We start from the raw sequence: 23,437 nt of genomic DNA, 5'->3' as shown, positions 1-23,437 counted from the left end.
CATGTAACACTTTTTCTTAATTTTCTTCAAGAAAAGAAGCTTTTCACAGACAAGTAGGCAAAATGACAACACAAGATTTTATATGCATTTGTTAAAACGTATATATATATATATTTATGTTCAATAAATAAAATATCTGTATATTTAATCAAATATTTTCTGATGGTAATAAAATACTTTTTTTTTTTTTTACAGTTGAACTCCTTCCATTATTAAAGATGCTACGTACTTTTTGCCTGTAAGGAGGGAGGCATAGGTTGTCTTGGTGCAGGAATACATTTTTGTCTAAGTTTTTCCATGCAATTATTATGTCTTTTAGGCAAATTCAGTTTAGTTGTAGTCCCATTGAGAGTAAGATGTAGATCTTCTGGAAGTAACATGTTTGATCTCCTGTTTTCTTCTCGTGTTTTGACACCACAATTCTTCTTTGGCTTACGGTTAATGTATTTACAGCCTTTGCTTGTCTTTTGACTTTGACTGGTACTACATTTTTTGTGGTTACCTGGAATTTTAATTCCATTGAGACATATGATATTCTCTTGAGTAAGGGATGGAAGAAATGTTTGACACACTGTCTTTCCAAATGATCCAGTGGGTAAATCTTGAAGATATCTGGGGAGATGTTGGCTAACTTCATATTCATGGATTAATTTTCTTGAATTTGTGTCATCTAATTTCACAGAGCATAGGTCATCAATTGTTATATTCTGGTAGATTTCTGATGGATTCTGAGGTGTGGTCAACTTTTGGGAATCACATTGAGGTATGCTAGGTAAAATTCCATATCTGCTTTGTTTTAGGACTAGTCTAGTCCCAGGAATGAAAAGCTTTAGTGGTTCTTGCTTTGGCAGATGAATGATATCTACGTTTGAAGAGCACGGATGTGCTTGGCCATTCACTGCACTGCCTTTCCACATTAAAGGGTTATATATAACTTGTCCATCAATAGGGCAGGAATTGCACTTGTGGAGTAGCCACTTGTCAATACATTTCCTATGAAACTTGAAACACAAGGTTATACATTATGCAGAGCTATAATTGTTATCTTTATAATTGATATTAGTTATTTAAGGTTTTCCAGCTCAGAAAATCTATGTAAAACTATTTAATGTAATTTTAACTCACCAAGTTTTTAGAAAAAATAGTGGTTATATGGAATAATGTCCATTTTCAACACTGAAGTGCAAAACCTCTTATGTATATATACATATATATGACTTTATAATGTTTAAAATTCAATATTTTTTCAAAATATTAATTTCACACTTCTAAGAAATGAAAATTATGGCTGAGTGCTGGTGGCTTATGCCTATAATCCTAGCTACTCAGGAGGCTGCAATCTAAGGATCTGGTTTGAAGCCAGCCCAGGCAGGACAGTCCATGATATTCTTATCTCCAAATAACCACCTAAAAATGGGACATAGAGCTGTGTGGTAGAGTACTAGCCTTGAGTGAAAAAGCACAGGGACTGTGCCCAGGCCCTGAGTTCAAATCCCACAACCTACAAAAAAAAGAACAGAAAAAAAAGAAAATTATTAAAAATGAAAATAAATTAGAAAGGAAAATTAGTCTGATGTGAAATAATTCACACTTTGGTAATAAAAGGAACTATATATATATATTTAGGGGTTAAACTTGGGGCCTGGGAAGTGTCTCTTAGCTTTTTTTGCTCAAGCCTGGCACTCTAACACTTGAGGCACAGCTCTGTTTTGAGCTTTTTGGTGGTTTGTTGGAGATTAAGAATCTCATGGACTTTCTTATTCAGGCTGACCTCGAACTGTGATCCTCAGAGTTCAGCCTCTTGATTAGCTAGGATTAGCCTGGCAAAAAGTATTATATTTTGAGTCTAGTAAGTTGCTGTGAAACAATTAACTGTCCATTTGGGAATTTCTGTCACATCTATGGAGCTGTAAAAATACCTAGATAATTGTTAGTTAATCCAATGATCATCAAAATAAATGAAGCAACCTAATTCAGCCATTTATCTTTCTTAGTACTATTACAGAAATGAGTTTTAATCAGAACACATTATGAGGGCCTGTGCTAGCTTTTGAATATACCCAGCTTTCTTAACTTCTCTGTACAAGTCCAAACAAAAATATGTAAGAAGAAATGAACAGTTACCACACCTTGGCTTGACAGGGCAAATTGAATGAAACTGATGTGACCTTTACCTTATGAGTACATGGTAGAAGCCTTGTTTGTTGACCTACATGAAATGATTTTAGACAAAGTCGACACTGGTACCCTGGTGCAAGGAGTTTACTTTTTTTCGTAATCAACTGGAGAGGCAGTGACTTCACAACATCTTTAGGTGTGTAAACCTGGCTGAACAGAAATAAGCAGAGATGTGACCATTGATATAGGATTACAGATTTGGAGGTAGTCCCTAGCACTAGATTTACTATATAAATCATGCAACTGAAATTTTTGAACCAAATGTAGTCTCATATATTATTAAATTAAAAAAAAGTGTTATATCAGTTCTCAAAATGATAAATCCAACTTCATAAAGAGCAAAGTTTGATTACTCAACAAATAAAATAATAAAAATTTTAAAATTTGTATTTGAATGTCAATAAAACAAGAACCTTATCATTTTTTTCCCTTTTTTTTGTCCTGGTATTGGAACTTGAACTCAGTGCCTGGACACGGTTCCTAAGTTTTTTTTTTTTTTAACTCTACTTATGGCTTTTGGGTGCTTGATTGGGGATAAGAGTCTCATGGACTTTTCTGCTTGGGTTGTCTTTGAACCATGATCCTCTGATCTCAGTCTTCCAAATAGCTAGGATTACAGTCATGAGCCACTGGGGCCTAGCTTTAAAATGATGACTACATACTGATGCTACTTTATTCAGAATCACTATTTAGACATGCGATTAGGAAAATGCACTCCAAATCACTGTGATAACACATAGTAAGTGAGGTGTATAGTAAACTGGCAGATCATAATCTGTGATGAAATTTATTTTTTCCATGGAGTGTTCCCTTAGGACAATAGTGTTAAATGCTCTTTACATAAATCTGAGAGGACTGAATGACTTAGTAAAGGTGAATAAACTTGAATTAATTGATATTTGCTTCCATTAAAACTGGTAAAATGAGTATTAAAAATAAATACTTAGCTAATGAATCATAATTATTTGTTTCAATTATAATATTCATAAGTTATTCGGAACAAAGGTCCACAAATACTGTCCACAAAAGTTAACATTTTAATTTCAATTATATCCCCATATTGCTACAAGATTGCTTCTACAATGCTGTCCAATTTTAACTAAACATATACAACTTTAGTATTCAATACTAAAAACAGTATTATTTTGCCATCCACAATATTGTTACGGTTGTCTACTTTTTATTCTGAAATATTTTTTACTCCATTTTGTCTGCCTAGAATGTTTTCCTCCAATATTTTCTCTCCCAACCTTTCAACCCCATGTCTTCTAACCCTACCCTTAGTTAATCAATTTATTTCAGTAGGCTGAAATGTGATACCCAGCTAGAGGGGACTGAGAACCTCTGCAAAGGTTTCTTGTATGTCGCATAAAGCTCTGGTTTCCTAAGAGTGTGGCATTGCCAGAGGGCTTGGGCTACATGCCCACTGGGACTTGGGTTGAAACTTAACATATGTGTGAGTGTGTTTGGGTGTGTGGGTTGTATTACATGTATGTTTATACATTTGGTTAGAATAACCATAGGTTTTGATTAATTGCACATGTTAAAATATTTTGATCTTGTGTTGTTTTATTAAAATTTCTTTCATATGTGTTTTACAGCATATACTTTTTATTTATTTATTTATGTATTTTTTGCTAGTTCTGGGGCTTGAGCTCGGGGCCTGGTGCTGTCCCTGAGCTTTTTTGTGCTCAAGGCTAGTGCTCTGACACTTAAGACACAGCGCCACTTCTGGCTTTTTTGGAGTAGTTTATTGGAGATAAGAGTCTCACAGATTTTCCTGTCTGGGCTGGCTTTGAACTGTAATCCTCAGATCTCAGCTTCATGAGTAGCTAAGATTACAGGCGTGAGCCATCAGCACTCAGCTACAACATGTAATTTAACAATAAACAGAGCATTTACTTTTTCTAGTACTTTCTTTTTATTTATTTTATTTTTTCTTATTTATTGTCAAAGTGATGTACAGAAAGGTTACAGTTTCATACGTTAGGCATTGGATACATTTCTTGTACTGTTTTTTTACCTCCTCCTTCATTCCCCCCCTCCCCTCCCTCTTTTCCTCTCTCCCCTTGAGTTGTTCAGCTGGTTTGCACCAAACAGTTTTGCAAGTATTGCTTTTGTAGTCATTTGTCTTTTTATACTGTGTCTCTTGATTTTGGTATTCCCTTTCACTTTCCTAGTTCTAATAACAGTATATACAGTTTCCAATGTACTCAGATAAGATACAGTGATGGTGCAGGTACAACCACAGGAAGGGGATACAAGAGGATCATCAACAATAGAAGCTACGGTTTCACATGGCATGTTGAAAGTAATTACATCAGTGATCTATCACTCGTTTCCATAACATGGAGTTCATTTCACTTAGCATTATCTTATGCATTCATAGGGGCATAGCTATTAAGCTCTTGTGATCCTCTGCTGTGACTAGCCTAAACCTGTGCTAATTATTCCCTATGAGGGAGACCATACAGTCATGTTTCTTTGAGTCTGGCTCACTTCACTTAGTATACTTTTTTCCAAGTCCTTCCATTTCCTTACGCCTGGGGCAATGCCATTCTTTCTGATGGAGGTATAAAATTCCATTGTGTATATGTACCACATTTTCCTGATCCATTCGTCTACTGAGGGGCATCTGGGTTGGTTCCATATTTTTGCTATGACAAATTGTGCTGCGATGAACATTGTTGTGCTGGTGGCTTTAGTGTGTTCTTGTTTGTGGTCTTTTCAGTAGTTGCCCCAAAGTGGGGTTGCTGGGTCAGCCTTCTGAGGAATCTCCATATTGCTTGCCAGAGAGGCTGAACCAGTTTGCATTCCCACCAACAATGAAGTAGGGTTCCCTTTTGGCCACATCCCCTCCAACATTTATTATTGTTAGTTTTCTTGATATAGGACATTCGAAATTAAAACAGATACCCTAAAAACACTAAAAGAAGGAGTAGGAGAAACACTTGACCTCCTTGGCACAGGAAGGAACTTCCTTAACAAAAACCCAGAAATGTTACAAGTCAAAGAAAGGATGGACAAATGGGACTGCATCAAACTGCAGAGCTTCTGCATGGCAAAGGACATAGTTTGCAAGATAAACAGAAAGCCCACAGGTTGGGAAAAGATCTTTACCGGCCATACAACGGACAAAGGCTTCATATCTAAAATATATGCAGAACTAAAAAAATTAAATTCCTCCACAACAAAACCATAAAGAACCAATAGCCCCCTGAACAAGTGGGTTAAAGACTTAAAAAGAGACTTCTCTGATGAGGAAATGAGAATGGCCAAGAGACATATGAAAAAGTGTTATACATCACTGGCCATAAAAGAAATGCAAATCAAAACAACATTGAGATTCCATCTCACCCCAGTAAGAATGTCCTATTATCAGGAAAATCGTAGTACTTTCTTATAGGCCTATGTACTACATAGAGCCCATCTGGTGTTTGAAAGAATGGTCCACCTACTCAGCACTCTGACCCCTCCTCACCCCACCCTTGCACTTCAATCCAAGGCAGAGGAGAAGGTGGAGAGGCAAAGACATCCTTCTCTCAAAGGGCAAATATTACAAAGGCATGTCTAAACTTCTTCTTTATCATTACATCATTCATGTCAGTTTTGATTTTGTAGTTATTAGATGATTATTTGATTACTCAGGGAACTGTGTTCCTACACTTAGTAAATCTGATAGGGCTAATGCTTAACAATAGATTTCATTTACTGTGAGTAATGTTAAACTTCACAGTAAAAAAACAAAAAACTCTTATGAGGCTGGTCTTATAAATCCACATTGTAAGATGAGGAAATTTTGCAGGAAGAAGTATAATAAGCCAAAAAGCCACAGAATAGGTGGTTGAGCTGGGGTTGGATTCAGGAAGGCAGAGATAGTCTTGCTCATTCCATGTGTGCTATGATGTTACCTGCTATATAGCAATTACTCAATAAATATCAAAGTGTACCTATCACTCTTTCAAATGGAAATAGTGATGGAAGATCTCAAATGCTATAAAGAAACACTTTTTTTAAAAAAAAATTGAAAACCTCACCTTTTCTTTTCTTGAAATTGTGGCACTGTTTCTTCTAACTCTTTTTTAACATCCAGACATTTTGTGTCATCATCTGATGCTTTTTCTAGTAATTTCCATTTTTGGTTTCTCTTCTGAAATAAGTGAAAAGTAGATTTAAATTTGCAAATCATGGAAAGTTGTCTTTTGTAGATTAAAATTGATAGACTATATCAATAACAACAATAGGGGAAATGTTCATTAATTTAAACATACCCGTTTTAACAACATTACAAATTCTATCAGTGGGTCTTATCTAGTGACTCACAACTTCTACAATGACATTACTTTTACTCTTTTAAAAAATTGTGGGTAGAACACATGGGGGGATGGGTGCTTTAACAATCAGCTATAATCCATCACTTAAAACTGTCTTTTTTTTTTTAAATTTGGAGATAATCTCAAATGCATAGCCTAGCCTCAAACTTGAGACCCTCTTGCTTCTTCCTACTGAGCAGCTTGGATTGCCACCATACTTGGTACTTTGTAAAGTAAAAATATAACTGGTAAATGTGGATGTTTTATCTTGTAACAAGAAAAAGATGACATCATTGCAAAGTATCACCCAAACCTTTAAAGCGTGTAGTTGAAATGTTCTCAATAAAGTCCCATGATTCATTATTGTTAGTGTAAAAAAATTAAGAGGAAACAATAAAGGGTAGTGCAATGTTACTAAGGGCTAGCTTTTAAAGTTTGAGATTTTTTATAACAATTTTTCAAGTTGGAAGACCACAGTTTCTATTCTTAATATTTATTTATAATATCATCAGATGCATGCTGTTGTGTTGCATTTCATGAATCACCAGTGTAAGAACTGGTAGCCTTGTGCACCCCTGTCAAAGAGTTCTAAGAATATACACTTAGATTTTATCAAGAAGCTAGCTGGGTGCTGCTGGTGGCTCACTCCTGTAATCCTACTTACTTAGGAGGCTGAGATCTGAGGATCTCAGCAGAAATCCAGCTGGCCAGGAAAGTCTGTGAAATTCTTACTTCCAAATAATCTCCATCTCTCTCTCTCTCACCCTCTCTCTCTCCCTCTCTCTCTCTCTCTCTCTCTCTCTCGCTCTCTCTCTCTCTCACACACACACACACACATGCATGCATGCGCACACACACAGAGCTAGAAGCAAAGCTGTGTCTCAAGTGATAGAGGCCCTGAGTTCAAGACCACGGGCAGTAAAAAAAAAAAAGTTGAATTTTAGAGTGTCATTTGCTCTTCACATTCTTAGATTTACTTAGTATTGCAACAAGACAAATACAGATACTGTATTAGGTTCAAGATGTATACATTACCTCACGAAATGTGAATGTGTGAGAAAGATGAGAGCAGTTGTCAAAGCATTCTTGGCACAGGTGATATTCGACACATTCACTACACCTGAAAACGCAACAAATCAAGACATTTAAGAAAAAAATGTCCAATTATTGCCATTTTTAGGTGAAAATTTCTGAGAGCAATCCAAATATTTGATATTTGCTCATGACAAATGACATTGTATATTAGTTTCCCCATACTTCAGTAAGTCCATCATTTTATGCATTTTTTTTTGTTTATGTGGCACTGAGGAATTGAACCCAGGGACTAATGCATACTAGGCAAGCACTCTGCCACTAAGCCACCATCCCAGCTCAGTTCATCAGTTTAAATGACATTATTGTTGGTGTAAAACTGTCTACCCAGATAGAAATCTGTCCACGGCACATTGCAAACACAAACTTCAGGAGAGAAGAGAAAGCAGAAAATGAAAGGATAGCAGAATATTAGCTTTATTTCTACTGAGGATGGAACAAGCCTGAGCCCCAGCCAGAGCCAGAAGGCCTGAAACAGGTACGACTACCTTTAAGGTACTAATTTGATTTCTTGGAAGAAGGGAATGTGGAAAATGGAGTGCCCCAGTACACTAAAGGGAAAGGCAATGGCATAGGTGTGTTTGTGTGGTTCACTTTCAGTACAGACCTCTGAGCGGAGCCCCCTTCCCCAGACAGAAATGGAAATGGGGTGTGGCCATGCACAGAGAGCCTGCATATGAATGACCGGATCTAGAGATTTATACAGTTGACCTTTGTGTGTCTTTCTTTCCAAAACTCTCCCCTCTCCTCTCACTTCTACATACATGCCAAATGCCAGATAGCTTCAGTTTCTATTCTTAGGTTTGATTTAGGAATAAAGCCTAAGCTCCTTAGCATGGCAGGGCAGGTTCTGATGATCTGGTTTCACCTTTACAATGTTCTCTTATACCAGGAATCCTACAGTCCCAATGCCTTCGCTTAGTCCTACTACTTAGTCCTACCACTTAGAATGTATTTCTTTCCAATCACTACCTATGATTTTTTTGAGAAACTTGTCCTAATTAGTCTATCTCCTCTTAACTGGTCTCCTTGAATGCCCCCTTCATCTGTTCTTGTAATAACTCCTTCAAGGGGTCTTAGAGAACCAGGCTGCAAGAAATAGATTGACTTATGTTGTTTATCCCAGTGGTGGTGGGAAAACCATGATTCTTGAGACTTGTTACATAAGGGTGTCCCTCCCAGACCCTGGCTGCCTACTTCAAACGCTTTAACTTCATGTGCAACCTTTACTTCCCTATGACATGTATGTAGGCTGAAGGTAAATTTGGGAGACTGTTACTTTTCCTACCACATAGCTCATTCTTATTGTCTCAGTTCTCAGGTTAAATTTATATCTTCCTCTAAATTTCTATAGGATCTACAGCATATTAGATACTTTATGTGAATATCCAGTGTTGCATTCCGGAAAGTGGAATTATATTTCCTTTCTCTAACCAAAGAATGGAAAATGATAACTATACAATCAGTATCAATAAAAATTATTGATAAATTAAGAAAAAAATAATTTCCTACAATAGCTCAATTTAAAGTTTATATCATTTACAAATTTTGCCACAAGCCAAGGTTTTTAATTTCTTGCTGTAAAATTAATCAAAACCCAAAACCATGAGCAGTAGTCAAATGAGGTCACCTTCTAGTTTAAATTATTTAAGGTGTAGAAGGCTATTTCCATGAGAAATAAGGAAAGATCTGTCTGAGACATTTTGGAAGAAGCAAGTGCTAATTTATTCATTGTGACTATTTATAGACATAGGGAAGAGTCTTAATATCAAAGAGTCAGAGCAATGTTGCAATTTATCAATGTATGCTAGGCTAGGAAAAGTTAAACATCTCTATCCTCTACAGACAATGGATACATTTTAAAAATTACCCTAAAAATAAAATAGCTGTATCATAAATCTCTAAAGAAGAGAAATCTTAGAGGCCTTTAAGTTTACTTTGCTTTCTATCCAGTCTATCTTAAAATGGTTAGAAATATTTTTCTCAATCTGAAGATTGTGAGGATTTTGAGGAAAGATGGAGTTCACAAACTCCAAGTTATAAACTTTTCAATTACAGTCTGTAATCTGAGGAAATGGGATGAGATACAGGTGAGTAACTGCCAAATTCTTAGAGAAAAAGTAGTGGGAATGTATTCTCAAAAGAGAAGTTCAACAGTGGGTTGGGGGTAGCATATGAACAATCTACCACAACAGAAAAAATATTCAGATAATGGCTTAATTAAAATTTCATGATAAGAGGCATTTCATTAAGGATACACTATTTCATAGCTTTATCAATTAATGTTTACTGTGGTAATTGTGGGATCTTTGGAGGTATTAATAAAAACAGCACAACCTTTTTGGTCTAGTAATTATCTTGCTGAGTAAAGATTGAAGTGAAGCAAAACATGTATCCATTACAACTTGGAGTAAGAGCAAAATGATGAAAAATTCTGTCTAGTTAACATCCCTTTATATTAATATGTGAAATTTTGACAATGACCTCATTGGCTGACCAAAAAAATTTGCTCACAGAAAAATGAGGGAGGGGGTAACAAGGTTGATAAGAAATATACTCACCACCCTATGTATGTAACTGTAACTCCTCTGTACATCAGCTTGGCAATAAAATTAAATTAAAAAAAAAGACATTTGCTCACTGTCATCTTAGAATTTGATAGGCCAAAGCAAGAAAGCCTGTGCTAGACCTTCTAGGATGGTAATACTTCATACTCAACAAAAAACCCATTGTAAAGGCTACCCTCTTGTAAAAGGAAACACTAAATAAGCTGTCAATAAATAGGCAAATGTTGGGTATGAAGGAGGAAGAAAGTAGGACAACGAATAGTATTCTAATAGTCAGTTTTGTAAAAGGTAATTTTACACTTACTTGTAGCATGTCCCCTCAATTGGAAACTGTTTACAGTTATTGCAGGGGATTCCAAGGTGTTTGTTTAGTGGTTCTTTCTCAGCTGCAGCCACAAGTTTGCTAGAGTTTTGAAATTCCTCCAAAAGAACACTTAGTTGGACAAATTCTTTCCTGCACAGAGGACATTTTAGCATGGCAACTTTCGATGTCACATCTTGGTAATTAGCTAAGATCTTCATGCATTTTATGTGAACACTATTGCCACAGCCAAATCTATCAAAAGGAAAATACAAGTTTACATCTACAACCAGAGAGGATACATATATACATGTACATATGTGTATAAATTTTATTGTATTTTAGTGTATAAATTTATACACCTATATTTATGTAAATAAAATTGCTAGCATTTTGCCTCTGTTTAAAGTAGACTAAACTGATTTTATATATATCACTTGATTATATAAGCGCTCTCTCACACATATACTCACACACTGAAATCTATTCAATTGGTAATGAATTTAGTTTATCAGAATTCCAAACATAAACCTTTCCTTATTCCATTAAAATAAGATACTGTCTCATAGTGTGTCTGCCTGTTTTTCAAGAAATCATATGGCATCTGAAAATATATAGGAAATAACTGGTAGGAAGAAAGGTGTTTGGGAAAGTAGCTAATCTTACAATATACAAACCACATGAAAAACCAGCAACTAGGATGAAAATTGTGACAAGAAATCAGGAGAAAAAACAACAAATGGAAAATTTCAGCAAGTGGCTACCCAAAATTTCAAAGTTCAACTTAAAAGTATCCTGAACCTGAATCTCTCAATAAATATTATTGCATTTGATGATAGAATTTAAAAAACACCTAAAAACAATTTAAAAATTTTAAAGTAAAATGATCTATATTTTCAGAAAACTCTTTGTAACTATTACCTTGAAAACACAGCTCACAAGTATTTAAATACCAGTATATATCAGGAAACATAATATATCACATAATGCCACAGATATATGTTAGGAAACATAAAACACAAAGAAAGTACAAGTCAAACATTGCCAAAGCCTTTTTTTTCTATCAATATATAAGAATGTCAAGGATTCCTGCTGCAACTGGCTGTGAACCAAGATCCTCAGATCTCAGTCTTCTAAGTAGCTAGGCTTTCAAATGTGCAATACTGGCTCTTGGCAAGTTTTGCTAAAGTTTTAGAATCCAAGGACAAAAACCTCTCACCTGCAGAAGGTAACAGGCAGCTTTTTCTCTAAAAGCACCTCTTGACAAATGGAGCAGATGTCCTCTGCGTCTATGTCCCTCTGTGCCAGGGACCCATCTTCCTCTGCTTCCGGGGCACTTCTCTGTAGGGGAGTCAGGACTTGATGGATTCCTCGCAGTAAATCATTGATTTCTCCTTCCAGAAGACCCAGCTGGAAAGCAACTATTGAAAAGAGCAACAGCAACAAAACCCCTCAAAGTATTAAAGTTTAGTGGAGGAATTAGAAACAGAGATTTGTAATAAGATGGATTAAGTTAAAAAAATTTCCTTCAGATATCAGAAAAAGTGTCTGTTGGATTGTTATTCTGACATTGATCCATGTCTTTGTGTTACTTTTATAGCTAGGTCAGAAAGTCCTTTATAAAAAAAATAAAAAGAATGGAAGCTATTGTTTAATCTACTGAAGAAAGTCAGTGCAAACAATGTGTTCATGGGTAGATGTCAAAATCATTTTTGGGGTTGGACATTGAGCTCAGTGGAAGAGTACTTGCCTAGTAAGTGTAAGGCCCTGAGTTTGGTTCAGTGCTCTCTCTCTTTCTGTCTTTCTGTCTCTGTCTCTGTCTCTCTGTCTCTCTGTCACTCTGTCTCTCTGTCTCTGTCTCTGTCTCTCTCTCTCTCTCTCTCTCTCTCTCTCTCTCTGTCACACACACATTCAGTTATTTCATCAGTTTGTATAAGTTTGGTAACATACAAGTATATTTAAAAAGAAGCTGAGTGACAGTGGCACACACCTGTAATCCTAGCTACTCTGAAGAGACCTGAGGATCAGAGATGGAGAGTTTGTGAGACTCTTATCTTCAATCATTCACCAAAAAGCTGGAAGTAGGGCTATGGCTAAAGTGGTAAAACACCAGCCTTAAGCAAGAAAAGCTAAGGAATAGTGCCAAGGCCCCGATGTCACTAGTACCAGAAGAAGAAAGAAAGAAAGAAAAGAAATGGGGACAGAGATACATAAAGAAAAATACAACTGTATTTGATTTGCTAGATAAGTAAATTTGCTAGATAGGTAAATAAATATTTGCTAGATAAGTAAATAAATGATTGGGTAATGGAAGACTAAAACTCAACTGTACCTATTTTCCTCTTTGTATTTTGTCTTTGTCAAGTGTCCTAGTAGCCCTTCCTCCTTTCTTCCTTCCCTCCCTCCCTCCCTCTCTCCCTCCCTCCCTCCCTCCCTCTCTCCCTCCCTCCCTCCCTCCCTCCCTCCCTCCCTCCCTCCCTCCCTCCCTCCCTCCCTCCTTCCCTTCCTTTCTTCCTTCCTTCCTTCCTTCACATTTTGTCAGTATTGTTCAGAATAATTTATTAGGCAGGGTATTTCTGTACTCTTGGGATGTGTAATCTTTGAATTCTGAATATTCTCCATTCAGCTGTCCTTATAAATGAGTCTATAGTTTTAATCAGAGCATTCTAAATCCATTCCCTGGCCCATTCCTTTGCTCCTCCCCCCTTCCCTTCTCTTCTCCCTAATGCACAATAATAAAATGCTAGGCTTGTGTTGCTAGAAGTTGGAGGGTGGAATTTGTTTGAGTGAATTTTGTTCATATTGCCATTCAGTTGTTTTAATGAGTTGTGAAAGGATTTTCTTTTTCTCTTAGTTTGAAATGAAGAAGTAACACTGAAGAAAATTTACTAAATATAATAATGAAAATGTGCTTTGTGTATTTTATTTTTTTCACCACCAAGGAAACATTTTATTTTGTACTTAAAATCATTTGGCAGCATTTTAGATCTTCTATACAGGAAGGTTAGGTGTATGGGAGAATGGAAACTACTTATCATTTACTGGAGATACTACGATTTGTATCTGCCATTCTTCCCATTTTACATGACTTAGTCGTTCATTCTAAAATTATGAAAATAACATGTCATGATATTTCTATGTATCTATTTTCATTAGGGATAAATATGGATGCCAAAACTCAAACTGTAAAAACTCTAGATTTAAAAAAAAATCTAAAAAATGTTGGTATATTTTTGAAGTTATTATAAACACCCAAAGTGTCTGAAAGATGAATTTGGCAATTCATATGAAAAGCAGAAATAAAAATTTTAAGGTGTATATGCCAAAAATCTGAATAAAGGAGATGCAAAACTAAGTAAATAACTAAAAAGACTCATATACAAAGCATATAGCAAATAGAAATGCATTAAAAGCCTAATCATGAAAGAACATCCAATTATTTTTTACATACTTATTCAGTGGAAGATTATTGGTGACTTTAAATTATACAGTTTAGATAGTAGTGAAAATCAAAATGATAGAAATTCTCTGATAAAAGCAGAACACAATATTATGACAGACTTTCAGGCACAATATTGCTGGTGGCTCATGCTTGTAATCCTAGCTATTCAGGACCCTGAGATTTGAGGATTGAGGTTTGAAGCCAGCCTTTCAAGATAGTCTGTAAGAATATTATCTCCAATAAACTACTCAAAACAAAAACAAACAAACAAAAAAAACAACAATCCAGAAGTGGAGTTGTGACTTAAGTGGTACAGTGTTATCTTTGAACAAAAACAAACAAACAAACAAACAAAAAAACCTCAGGGATAGTGCCCTGGCCCTGAGTTCAAGCCTCAGGCCAAAACACACATACACACACACAAACACACACACAAACACACACATACTATATATTTGTGATGAGAATTTGAAAATGTTTGCTTCAATGTGAGCTTTCTTTTATCCATAATAAGTTAAGAAAGGACAGATGGTCTTTACTGATCTCTGTACTCAGAAGAAATTCATCAGGTGATAAATTTAGGGTTGAAAGGAATATATTTGTGGGAAAAAGAATGATCAGCTTTCTCAAACTGATATTTTCACAATAAAATTCTTTTATAACTGCCTTTGTAGGTTTTCAAAAAATAAGATAGAATCTTAGGTTTCTTATCTGCAACAGTAGGGTATAAGTTATTGTTTGAGGCTCCTTTTAGAAGAGTATCTGAATGATATCAAAACATTCTTTCTCCATTAGTAATAACATCCCCTTTGCACTTAAATGCTTTATATAATCTTTCTAGCTTCCTTTAACTTAATTTTCATATACGTTTGCTTATCTTTCATTTAAACAATAAATTTCATGGTCATTAAGATGTCTATTTTGACTTTATTGTGAATAGTGATGACATTGTCCGTAACTATATGATACAAACAGGATTCTCCTAAGTAGAAGTGTTACTAAATGTTAACTTAGTTAACTAAAGAGTTAACACTTCTTTTGAATCTAGCTATGAGAAATTTTAATTAATTTTACTTATAATTTAAATTCCATAGGAAGTATACAGTTTAAAAATTAATAGGTGAAATTCATTGTAAACAGTTAAAACATTCCCTAGTCATCTTATATAAAAAGAAGTTTCCATCCTCAAGTAATGGAAAAGAAAACAGAACATAAGAGATTTATTTGAACATTATGAAGTTGTTGTTTCAGAATGCAGTTCTTATGTGTGTCTAGCATAGGTCAAACAACCCAATTGCAGGGGACTCTCATAATGACAGTATTTTTATTACAGGGGATCTTAGTGTACTAGAATAGAACTATTTTCTTACTTCATTTTTTGAGGACACTGGCTTTTAATATTCTGCAACTATGTCAAAAGTGTATCAAGTACTTATGACATAAAGCAATGCTGTTATCTCTAATAGTGCTGAATGCATTATTATAATGAACTATACCTCTCTAAATGGTTAATTTCTAAAAAAAATTCATCCTAGAGTAGAGCTAACTATCTTCTCTAAGGTAGCTCATTTTGGATTAAAAAAAAAATCTAGGGGCTGTGAATATGGCCTAGTGGTAGAGCCTTGCATACATGAAGCCCTGGGTTCCATTCCTTGGCATCGCATACATAGAAAAAGCCAGAAGTGGCATTGTGGCTCAAGTGGTAGAATACTAGCCTTGAGCAAATAGAAGCCAGGGACAGTGCTCAGGCCCTGAGTTCAAGCCCCAGGACTGGCAAAAATATCTAATTTCTTTCAAGGAAACAAAACACATTTTATTTATTTGTAGGTCTTTCATTCTTCCGAAACAATTTTAATTAGAAAATCTTTCTATATGTGGCATGCTTTCTTTGTTGTAAGTGCATTTGGATTATAATTTAAAACAGTTTACATATGGAAGGCACTGTAAATCTTTACTTAAAACATGAGGAACATCATTACTTGCTATTTTTTATTAGCATACATTAGCACAAGGGGGAGTTCATTGCAATTATTCCATAGATGCATACAGGATAGATACTTTGAATAGAGGGATTTTTTCCCTATAAACTAGTTATTAATATGTCCCTGTTTATTTTTTAATCAAGTACCTTTGACTTTGATTTTTTAAATGGTGTATAAGACATATGTTTTATTAAGAAAAATATCCCAACCTTTTATTTCCTTTTATTTTCATTTGCCTGTCATGGGGCTTGCACTCACGGCCTAAGTGCTGTCTGTCTATGAGCTTTTGTTCACAAGGCTAGTGCTCTACTCTGAGCCACGGCTCAATTTCTGGCTTTTTGGTAGTTAATTGGAAAAGGAGTCTCGTGGACTTCTTTACCTGGGTTGGTTTTGAAACGTGACTTTCAGCCTTTTGATTAGGTAGGATTATAGCTCATCAGTGTTTGATCCACCAGTGCCTGGCTCCAACTTTTTGAAATATAACAAACTGGGAGAGAGCTAGTTATAAGATTGTCTAAGATGGGAATATGGCCCAGTGGCAAGAGTGCTTGCCTCATATACATGAAGCCCTAGGTTCGATTTCTCAGCACCATATATATAGAAAAGGCCAGAAGTGGCGCTGTGGCTCAAGTTGTCAGAGTGCTAGCCTTGAGCAAAATGAAGCCAGGGACAGTGCTCAGGCCCCAAGTTCAAGCCCCAGGACTGGCAAAAAAAAAAAAAAAAAAAAAAAAAAAAAAAAAGATTGTCTAGAAAAATAAATGTAAAAATTCAGAATATGTTTAAAAATTATATTTGCTAGGTTCAAATTAAAAAAATTGAAATACTAAAAACTTACATTCATGATTCCTTGGGAGCTTGAATTTTTTCAACAAGATCCTAATATTAACAAACAGAAAAAAATTAAAACATTTTTACATAGCTCAAAATGTTTCAAATTTTTGTAGATTAGTCATAGCAGATCACAATAGCCCAATAGCTATGTCGTTATGAACATATAAGATGATGCTAAGTGAAATGAACTCCACATTATGGAAACAAGTGGTATATCATTGTTGTAATTATTTTCAACATGCCATATGAAACCATACCTTTTTTTTTGTCTCTCTCATATTCCCTTCCTGTGGCTGTACCCCACTATCACTGTATCTCATCTGAGTACCCTTGATATTGTATATACATATATTAGAACTAGGAAAGGGAAAGGGAATAACAAAATTGAGAGACCAAGTATAAAAAGACAAACGATTCCAAAAGCAATACTTACAAAACCATTTGGTATAAACCAACTGTACAACTCATTGTGTGTGTGGGGGGAGAGGGAAAGGGGGAGAGACAGGGGGGAGAAGGAGGGAGGAGGTAACAAATTGAACAAGAAATGTACTTACTGTCTCCTTACATATGAAACTGTAACCCTTTTGTACTTCACGTTGACAATACAGGAAAAAATTGTAGGACTTGCACTGCAGAAAATTATGAATAAGCCTAAAATTCAACACTTTTCTGTTGTAGTTAAGATGATGAGTAAGAATATGAAAGAAAAAGCACAATATGGAAAAATAAGACATCTGTAGTAAAGAGATTAATCAGAATGTCCATGTATTTCTTATGACATATACTAGTGGAGTAATACCTCTAATTCTTGAACGGCAAAAGGAAAGTGAGGGAATTCTGGTTTTCATAGTACTTCCTCTAAACTTCTTTGCAAAGGAAGGGATTTTCTGGATAGAGAATCAAGAGACTGTTTCTCTACAATCTACTACTTTAATGTACAATAGAAGTAATACTTCTAAATATCACACATTAAAATGAAATAACTTTTAAAGGTAATGCAAATCAAAGTTATTTTCAGATTTCACTTCATCTCACATAGAAGGGCCAATTTCATGAAAAAATAATGTGGCCAAAAGGGGAGTCTATTACACTGTTATTGAGAATGAAAACTTGTTCAAGTACTCTGGAAAGCATCGTAGAGGTTTCTCCAAAAATTGAAAACAGAACTCCACTCTGACCCAGCAGTTCCACCCTGGGCATTTATCCAATAGAATACAAACAGGGTTACCCTAAAACTATCAGTACAACCACGTTTCTTTCTTTTCTTGCCAGCCCCAGAGCTTGAACTCACGGCCTGAGCACTGTCTCTGGCTTCTTTTTGCTCAAGGCTAGCACTCTACCTCTTGAGCCACAGAACCACTTGTGGCTTTATCTGTATATGTGGTGCTGAGGAATCAAACCCAGGGCTTCATGCATGCTAGACAAGCAGTTTACCACTAGGCCACATTCCCTGCCCACAGCACAACCATGTTAACTGAAGCATTATTCACCATAGCTAAGATGTAGAATCAGCCCAGATGCCCTTCAATGGATCAAGAAAATGTCACACACACACACACACACACACACACACACACACACACACACACACACACTGGAATTCTACTCATCAGAAAGAATGATATTGTACATTCATAAGGAAGTGGAAATACCTGGAAATTAAGTTAAGCGAAGTAAGCCAGACCCAGAGAAACAAAGGTTGCATATTTTCCTTCATTTGTGGTAGTTAAAAATGTGCCTATAAATTTACAAGTAAACATACTGGGTGGTATGCAATTGGTTACAAATAAATTAACTCAAATATAATATACTCTACGGGGAGCTCAAATAGTATAATTCTTTCTTTTTTGCTTTGTATTTTCTGTTTCTTTAAATATATACATAGTCAGATAGATAGATAGATATTGTAAAGGTGATGTGTAGAGGGGTTACAATTACATGTCAGATAATGAGTATACATTTATTTCTGAACAATTACCCTTTCCCTCACTCTCTTCCAGTTTTTCCTTCCTATCCCCCACCATAAGTTGTATGGTTGATTTTCAATGTAGTGTCTAGTGAGTATCACTGCTGTATTTGTTCACCTTGTCCCACCCTTTCTGTGCTTTCCACCTTGGCCTCCTCAAAACAGAAAAACTTACAAACAAGACAAAAGGCACAGAAAACAACAGCAAGACAAAAATACTCTCTTGTTTCCATTTCTTGGAATTCATTTTGACAAATATTATTTTATATGATCATAGGCACATAGCTTCAAGAAGTATAATTCTTAGGAAGACTAAGTCCAATTCCAACAAAGTAAGTACTAGGAAATGGATACTTTCAAGAGGGTGGGGTGTGGTCCAAGGGTATAGAAGTAGAAGAATGAAGCTCAGAATGGAGAGAATACAGGCAATAATTCATAATATATTCTACAGACTTGAGAAAAATAAGGAACGTGGTAGATTGAAAGGGGTGAAGATATTGAAGAGATGGCACAGATTAAGGTGCATTGTATATATAAACTGCTTTGTTAAATGAAAAAAATCAACACATAACTTAAAAATTAAAAAAAAGTGGGGAAAGGGGTGAGTTGGAAAGGTCTAGGTGAGGATGTTGAAAGGGGTGCCCTGTATTCTTAAACTGCTTCATTGAATGGAAACTCTTTTGTACAACTACTTAAAGATAAAGAAATATTAAAAAAAAAGAATGATTTTTTAAGTGGGAAATACATATTAAATTGTTTTTAGAAGCATTTTAAACATGCCTTAGTATATTATATTTCCAGTTTGTGGTTAAAATACTATTATTAAAGGGGCTAAGTCCATTAAAATCAGAAAACAATGATCATTCCTTGACATAAAATGAAACTGGAATAATTCACTGTAAATATAGTCATAATATCACTTTGCAAGTTTTGAACATATTTTATCTTTATGTTAACTCTTGCAAATAACCTATATTAGCAGATAACTACTAAAGTGTTGGTAAGTAAAGATGTGAATAAAGCTGGGTTAGTATGTAGAGAGACATCTCTGGGGATTAATCACAGTGTAAACAGGTTGTGACACAGGAGGGAAATTTCAGATTAGGATTCTTTGAGTCCTGACTTTACCTTGAACTAAACATTCATTGAAAAGAAAACGTTTTGGAAACCTGATCAACATAAGCCAGCATGAAAAGGGAGAATATTCTATGTCTATAAGTGGAAAATAGAACACTTGATTTTGAGATTTGTTTTTGGAGAGAGAAAAATTTGAACAATAATGCCCTAGAATGAACCACATAGCTATCACTGGCATGAATCAAGGTTTTTAAAATATTATTAATAGAATTCATACTTGAGCACATAGTGAGAATATAGAAATTGTGTTTTTCTATTAAAACGAACATTATTAAGTCTTTTCAATTTAAAGTTGTTCTCAGTTTTCAGAATGAAATAGAATAACAAAGAAAATATTGATAAATTGTATCAGTCTTAACTTTATATCTTCCCAACACTAGATTTCTTTATTCTTCATTGTTGAAGCCATGAAAAAGCCAACGATGTGACATATCAAGATGATTCTCTGTGAAGGTTGTCATTAAAAAGTCAATTCTCAACTAAGTGTAGCTGAGGGCCTTCATCTTAACTAAGACAAAAGCCAAAGGGCTGGGAATATGGCCTAGTGGCAAGAGTGTTGCCTCATATACACGAAGCCCTGGGTTTAATTCCTCAGCACCACATATACAGAAAATGGCTAGAAGTGGCACTGTGGCTCAAGTGGCACAGTGCTAGCCTTGAGCAAAAAGAAGCCAGGGACAGTGCTCAGGCCTTGAGTTCAAGGCCCAGAACTGGCAAATAAAAACAAGCCAAAAAGTACATGGATTACTGCCCAGGAATTGGATTACTGGGCAGGAAGTGATACTCTATTTCAAAATTATTGTTAAACAGGCCTGGAGGCAGGATTCCTTAGTAGAGCTCCTATATAGCAAGCTTGAGACCAAGAGTTCAAACCTCAGTACTTCCAAAAGCCCAGAAAGTTACTCACCAACAAATATGCTTACAAAGTTCCTGTCCTTTCAGAAATGCAGAACAGTTACAAACATGAGGATTTCCTAGAAAAACCTTTGAAAGAAAAATTGCCCGTTAATGTTTAGAGTTACAGTAAAACGAAGTAGACATGTATTTAGATTAAGAGAGATTTGAAGTGGCAATTTGGGTTAGTTGATTACAAACTGATTTTATTATTGACCAGAATCTATTGGGAAATTTTAACCATTGACACTAAATTCTATGCTAATTTTTCACTTATTTTTGGCCTTGCTTATTACTTGCATTATAGATAAAGACATTTTTTAAGTCACCTGTGCTCAGTTAAAAGTAAAGCTAAGTTTAAAAACTATACTTCCCTAAATGGTTAAGTTTACTCTGAAGTGAAGCTAAATATTTTTTGTAAGGTAGTTCACTTTAGATTTTTAAAATTTGAAACTTAATTTCATTTAAGAGAACTAATTTTATACTACCAAGACTATAGTTCATAAAATAATCCATTAAATTCAATACATTTTATAAGGAACAAAACAAAAGGTGCTTTAAATAAGCAGACTTATGTATTCAGTACTCTGAAATGTGTGACCCTAATGTTAGCTGTTCTTAATCCACCACTGGTGGGTGTTGTGGGGCTGATATTGGCCTGGTGAGAATGAGATATGTAAATATAAAATATTCTTTGGTCTTTCAGTAAAACGAAATGAGAGTTTTATTTATTAAGACATTTCCAAGGCCTCTGCATTTAAACCATCATTTCATGGGGCCTTGCTATTAATTTGGAGTAAGAAAATGGACTTATTTATTTAGCAAATATGTACAGTCAGCAGATTGTAGGATTTTCCATTTGTTTGATTTAAAAGGCTAGTGACTACTAACTATAGTTCCAAGAACATGCACACTACAAGCCAAATATTACTTTTGAAGCCTTAGGATCAGGGGCCATCATTGTGTAAGATTTGGGTGCAATTCAAAAGAAACTTCCCCGGTAAATCCTATTTCCCTCTGTTATTCCCACTTTATTTTTTTTAAGTCTGGAGAATTTGCGAGGATATGCCTTTGGACCAGGGCTAACAGGGTCTTCAGGGGATGTGGGGGTGGCTCAAGCGCCATTTGGCTCTGGGGGAAACCAGACAGACCCGGCCTATGTTGGGGGAAGGGACTGGGGCAGAGGTGAATGGGTCAGCTTGCAGTTTTTACTCTGAAATCCCTGGTTTCTGGCTCTTCCTCCCTCAGCAGGAAGCCGGTGGGTCCCATCTCTCTCAGGAGATAGATGCTGCTATTCAGAGCTTGGTCTTGCTGCCAGCTGAGGTTGTCGCTCAAACATCTTCGCCTTTCAGACGCTTTAGGGCCTCTGGGGCGAAGCATCCTGTCTGAAGTGAGCTGAGGCCTCCTGGTCAAGCGTTCAGAGGCTGCTGGTCTCTATGACAACAGCTTGCAGGTGGGTTTCCCTGGTGATGGTGGTTAGGTTCCAGGCCTCCTGACTGCCTTTTGCTGAACTAGATCAGGCAACCAAGGTGAAAGGTGATCGGTTAGCACCCAACTCTGCTCCTTTCTGCAAGCTACATTACTGATCAGTGTTTCAGAAGGCAACTGGCCCGTTGAAATGGATGAAATGGACACATTAAGAAGTTGTAAACCCAGTCACAGTTAGGAATCCTCAACCTCCAAAATTATTTTCTAACAATTCTACATTTTATCCAAAGTGATTGCTGACTTTCAGAAATAGTTCCAAACATTTCCTGATTGCTAACAATGTGCACAGATTAAATGAATGGCTGAGAAAGATGTGCAGGGTATGTCTATACTTGAGAAAATCAGGTGTGTGTGTGTGTGTGTGTGTGTGTGTGTGTGTGTGTGTGTGTGTGTGTGTGTGTGTGTAGTTTGGATAGGGTTTGAGTATTGGGGTTGGCATAGAACTCATTGAGTTAGGCATTTCCCTAAGCTACAAATTGCTGTTTTTTTTTTTAAAGTTTATTAAAAGTATATCTTTAGTTGGATAAAGAGGTTTCAGTTCACCGTATCAACTGTTCACTTTATAAGTACAATGTATTGATCAATGTCACCTCTTTCACAATTCACTCTTCTATCCCACCCATTTTCTCCGTATCTACTTCTATCTTTACATACATATTATGACTGTATTTACCCAGTATTCCTCGCTGCATTTGATTGTACCCTTCCATCTTAAGCCTTATCTCCCTCAGTCAACACTTGCTCTGTATGTGTATATGCATAACTAGCCTGACTAAAGCATGATATATACAGAGATAGATTCCCATGGTGTATAGCATAACTAAATCAACACCAGGAAACTGAAATAAATCTTTATTGTTATAGGAAAGATTTCTGAGGTATGTAATGTTGACCCAACAATGACGATTGTCTCTGAGCTTGGTTCTAATGTTCTAAGGAGAGGACCATCATAAAGCAGGGGTGACCATTTTTTGTGCCATTGTTTCTGAAAGAGAAGCCACCTTGCTAGAATCTAGGAAACTGAAAGCAGGAGACAGCATGAGTGGATGGACCATTAACAAAAACAGGAGCAGAAGGTACTCGTTCCATTTTATCATGGCAGGAAACCACTAGACGATGTCAAGGGCAGAAGAGGAGAAAATGGCAATTGCTATCATATGAAAAAAAGATGATTTTAGGAAACCTGCACATGTGAACTCTCTGGATGCATGCCACGCAGCCCTTGTGTCAATGGCTTTCAACAACT

The 23,437-nt window shown here is 35.9% G+C and overlaps 1 protein-coding gene across 1 annotated transcript; it reads right to left on the bottom strand.

The window, feature by feature from the left end:
- Nucleotides 1-221: 221 nt before the first annotated feature.
- On the bottom strand, nt 222-22,083 carry Zswim2 (zinc finger SWIM-type containing 2). The gene is made up of 9 exons (XM_048344210.1): nt 21,916-22,083; nt 20,717-20,793; nt 16,711-16,751; nt 11,671-11,872; nt 10,455-10,706; nt 7,527-7,611; nt 6,216-6,328; nt 2,175-2,328; nt 222-1,001 (listed from the first exon to the last, which is right to left on the bottom strand). Exons 1-9 carry the CDS (start codon nt 22,081-22,083, stop codon nt 222-224), a joined length of 1,872 nt encoding a protein of 623 aa, XP_048200167.1.
- Nucleotides 22,084-23,437: the final 1,354 nt, after the last annotated feature.

The sequence above is a fragment of the Perognathus longimembris genome, chromosome 4, assembly GCF_023159225.1.
Source record: "Perognathus longimembris pacificus isolate PPM17 chromosome 4, ASM2315922v1, whole genome shotgun sequence".
Lineage (NCBI taxonomy): Eukaryota > Metazoa > Chordata > Mammalia > Rodentia > Heteromyidae > Perognathus > Perognathus longimembris.
Note: the sequence above shows the minus strand (reverse complement) of the source record. Positions and strands in the feature narration are given on the sequence as shown.

What these genes read in the sequence shown, in the direction of transcription:
- Zswim2 (XM_048344210.1), bottom strand. Translation starts at nt 22,083, where the DNA reads ATGCTTCGCCCCAGAGGCCCTAAAGCGTCTGAAAGGCGAAGATGTTTG. An exon ending in ATTGAGGGGACATGCTACAA is followed by an intron (nt 7,612 to 10,454) that starts GTAAGTGTAAAA and finishes TTGCGTTTTCAG; the next exon opens with GTGTAGTGAATGTGTCGAAT. An exon ending in TTCTACCATGTACTCATAAG is followed by an intron (nt 1,002 to 2,174) that starts GTAAAGGTCACA and finishes TTGTGTTTCAAG; the next exon opens with TTTCATAGGAAATGTATTGA.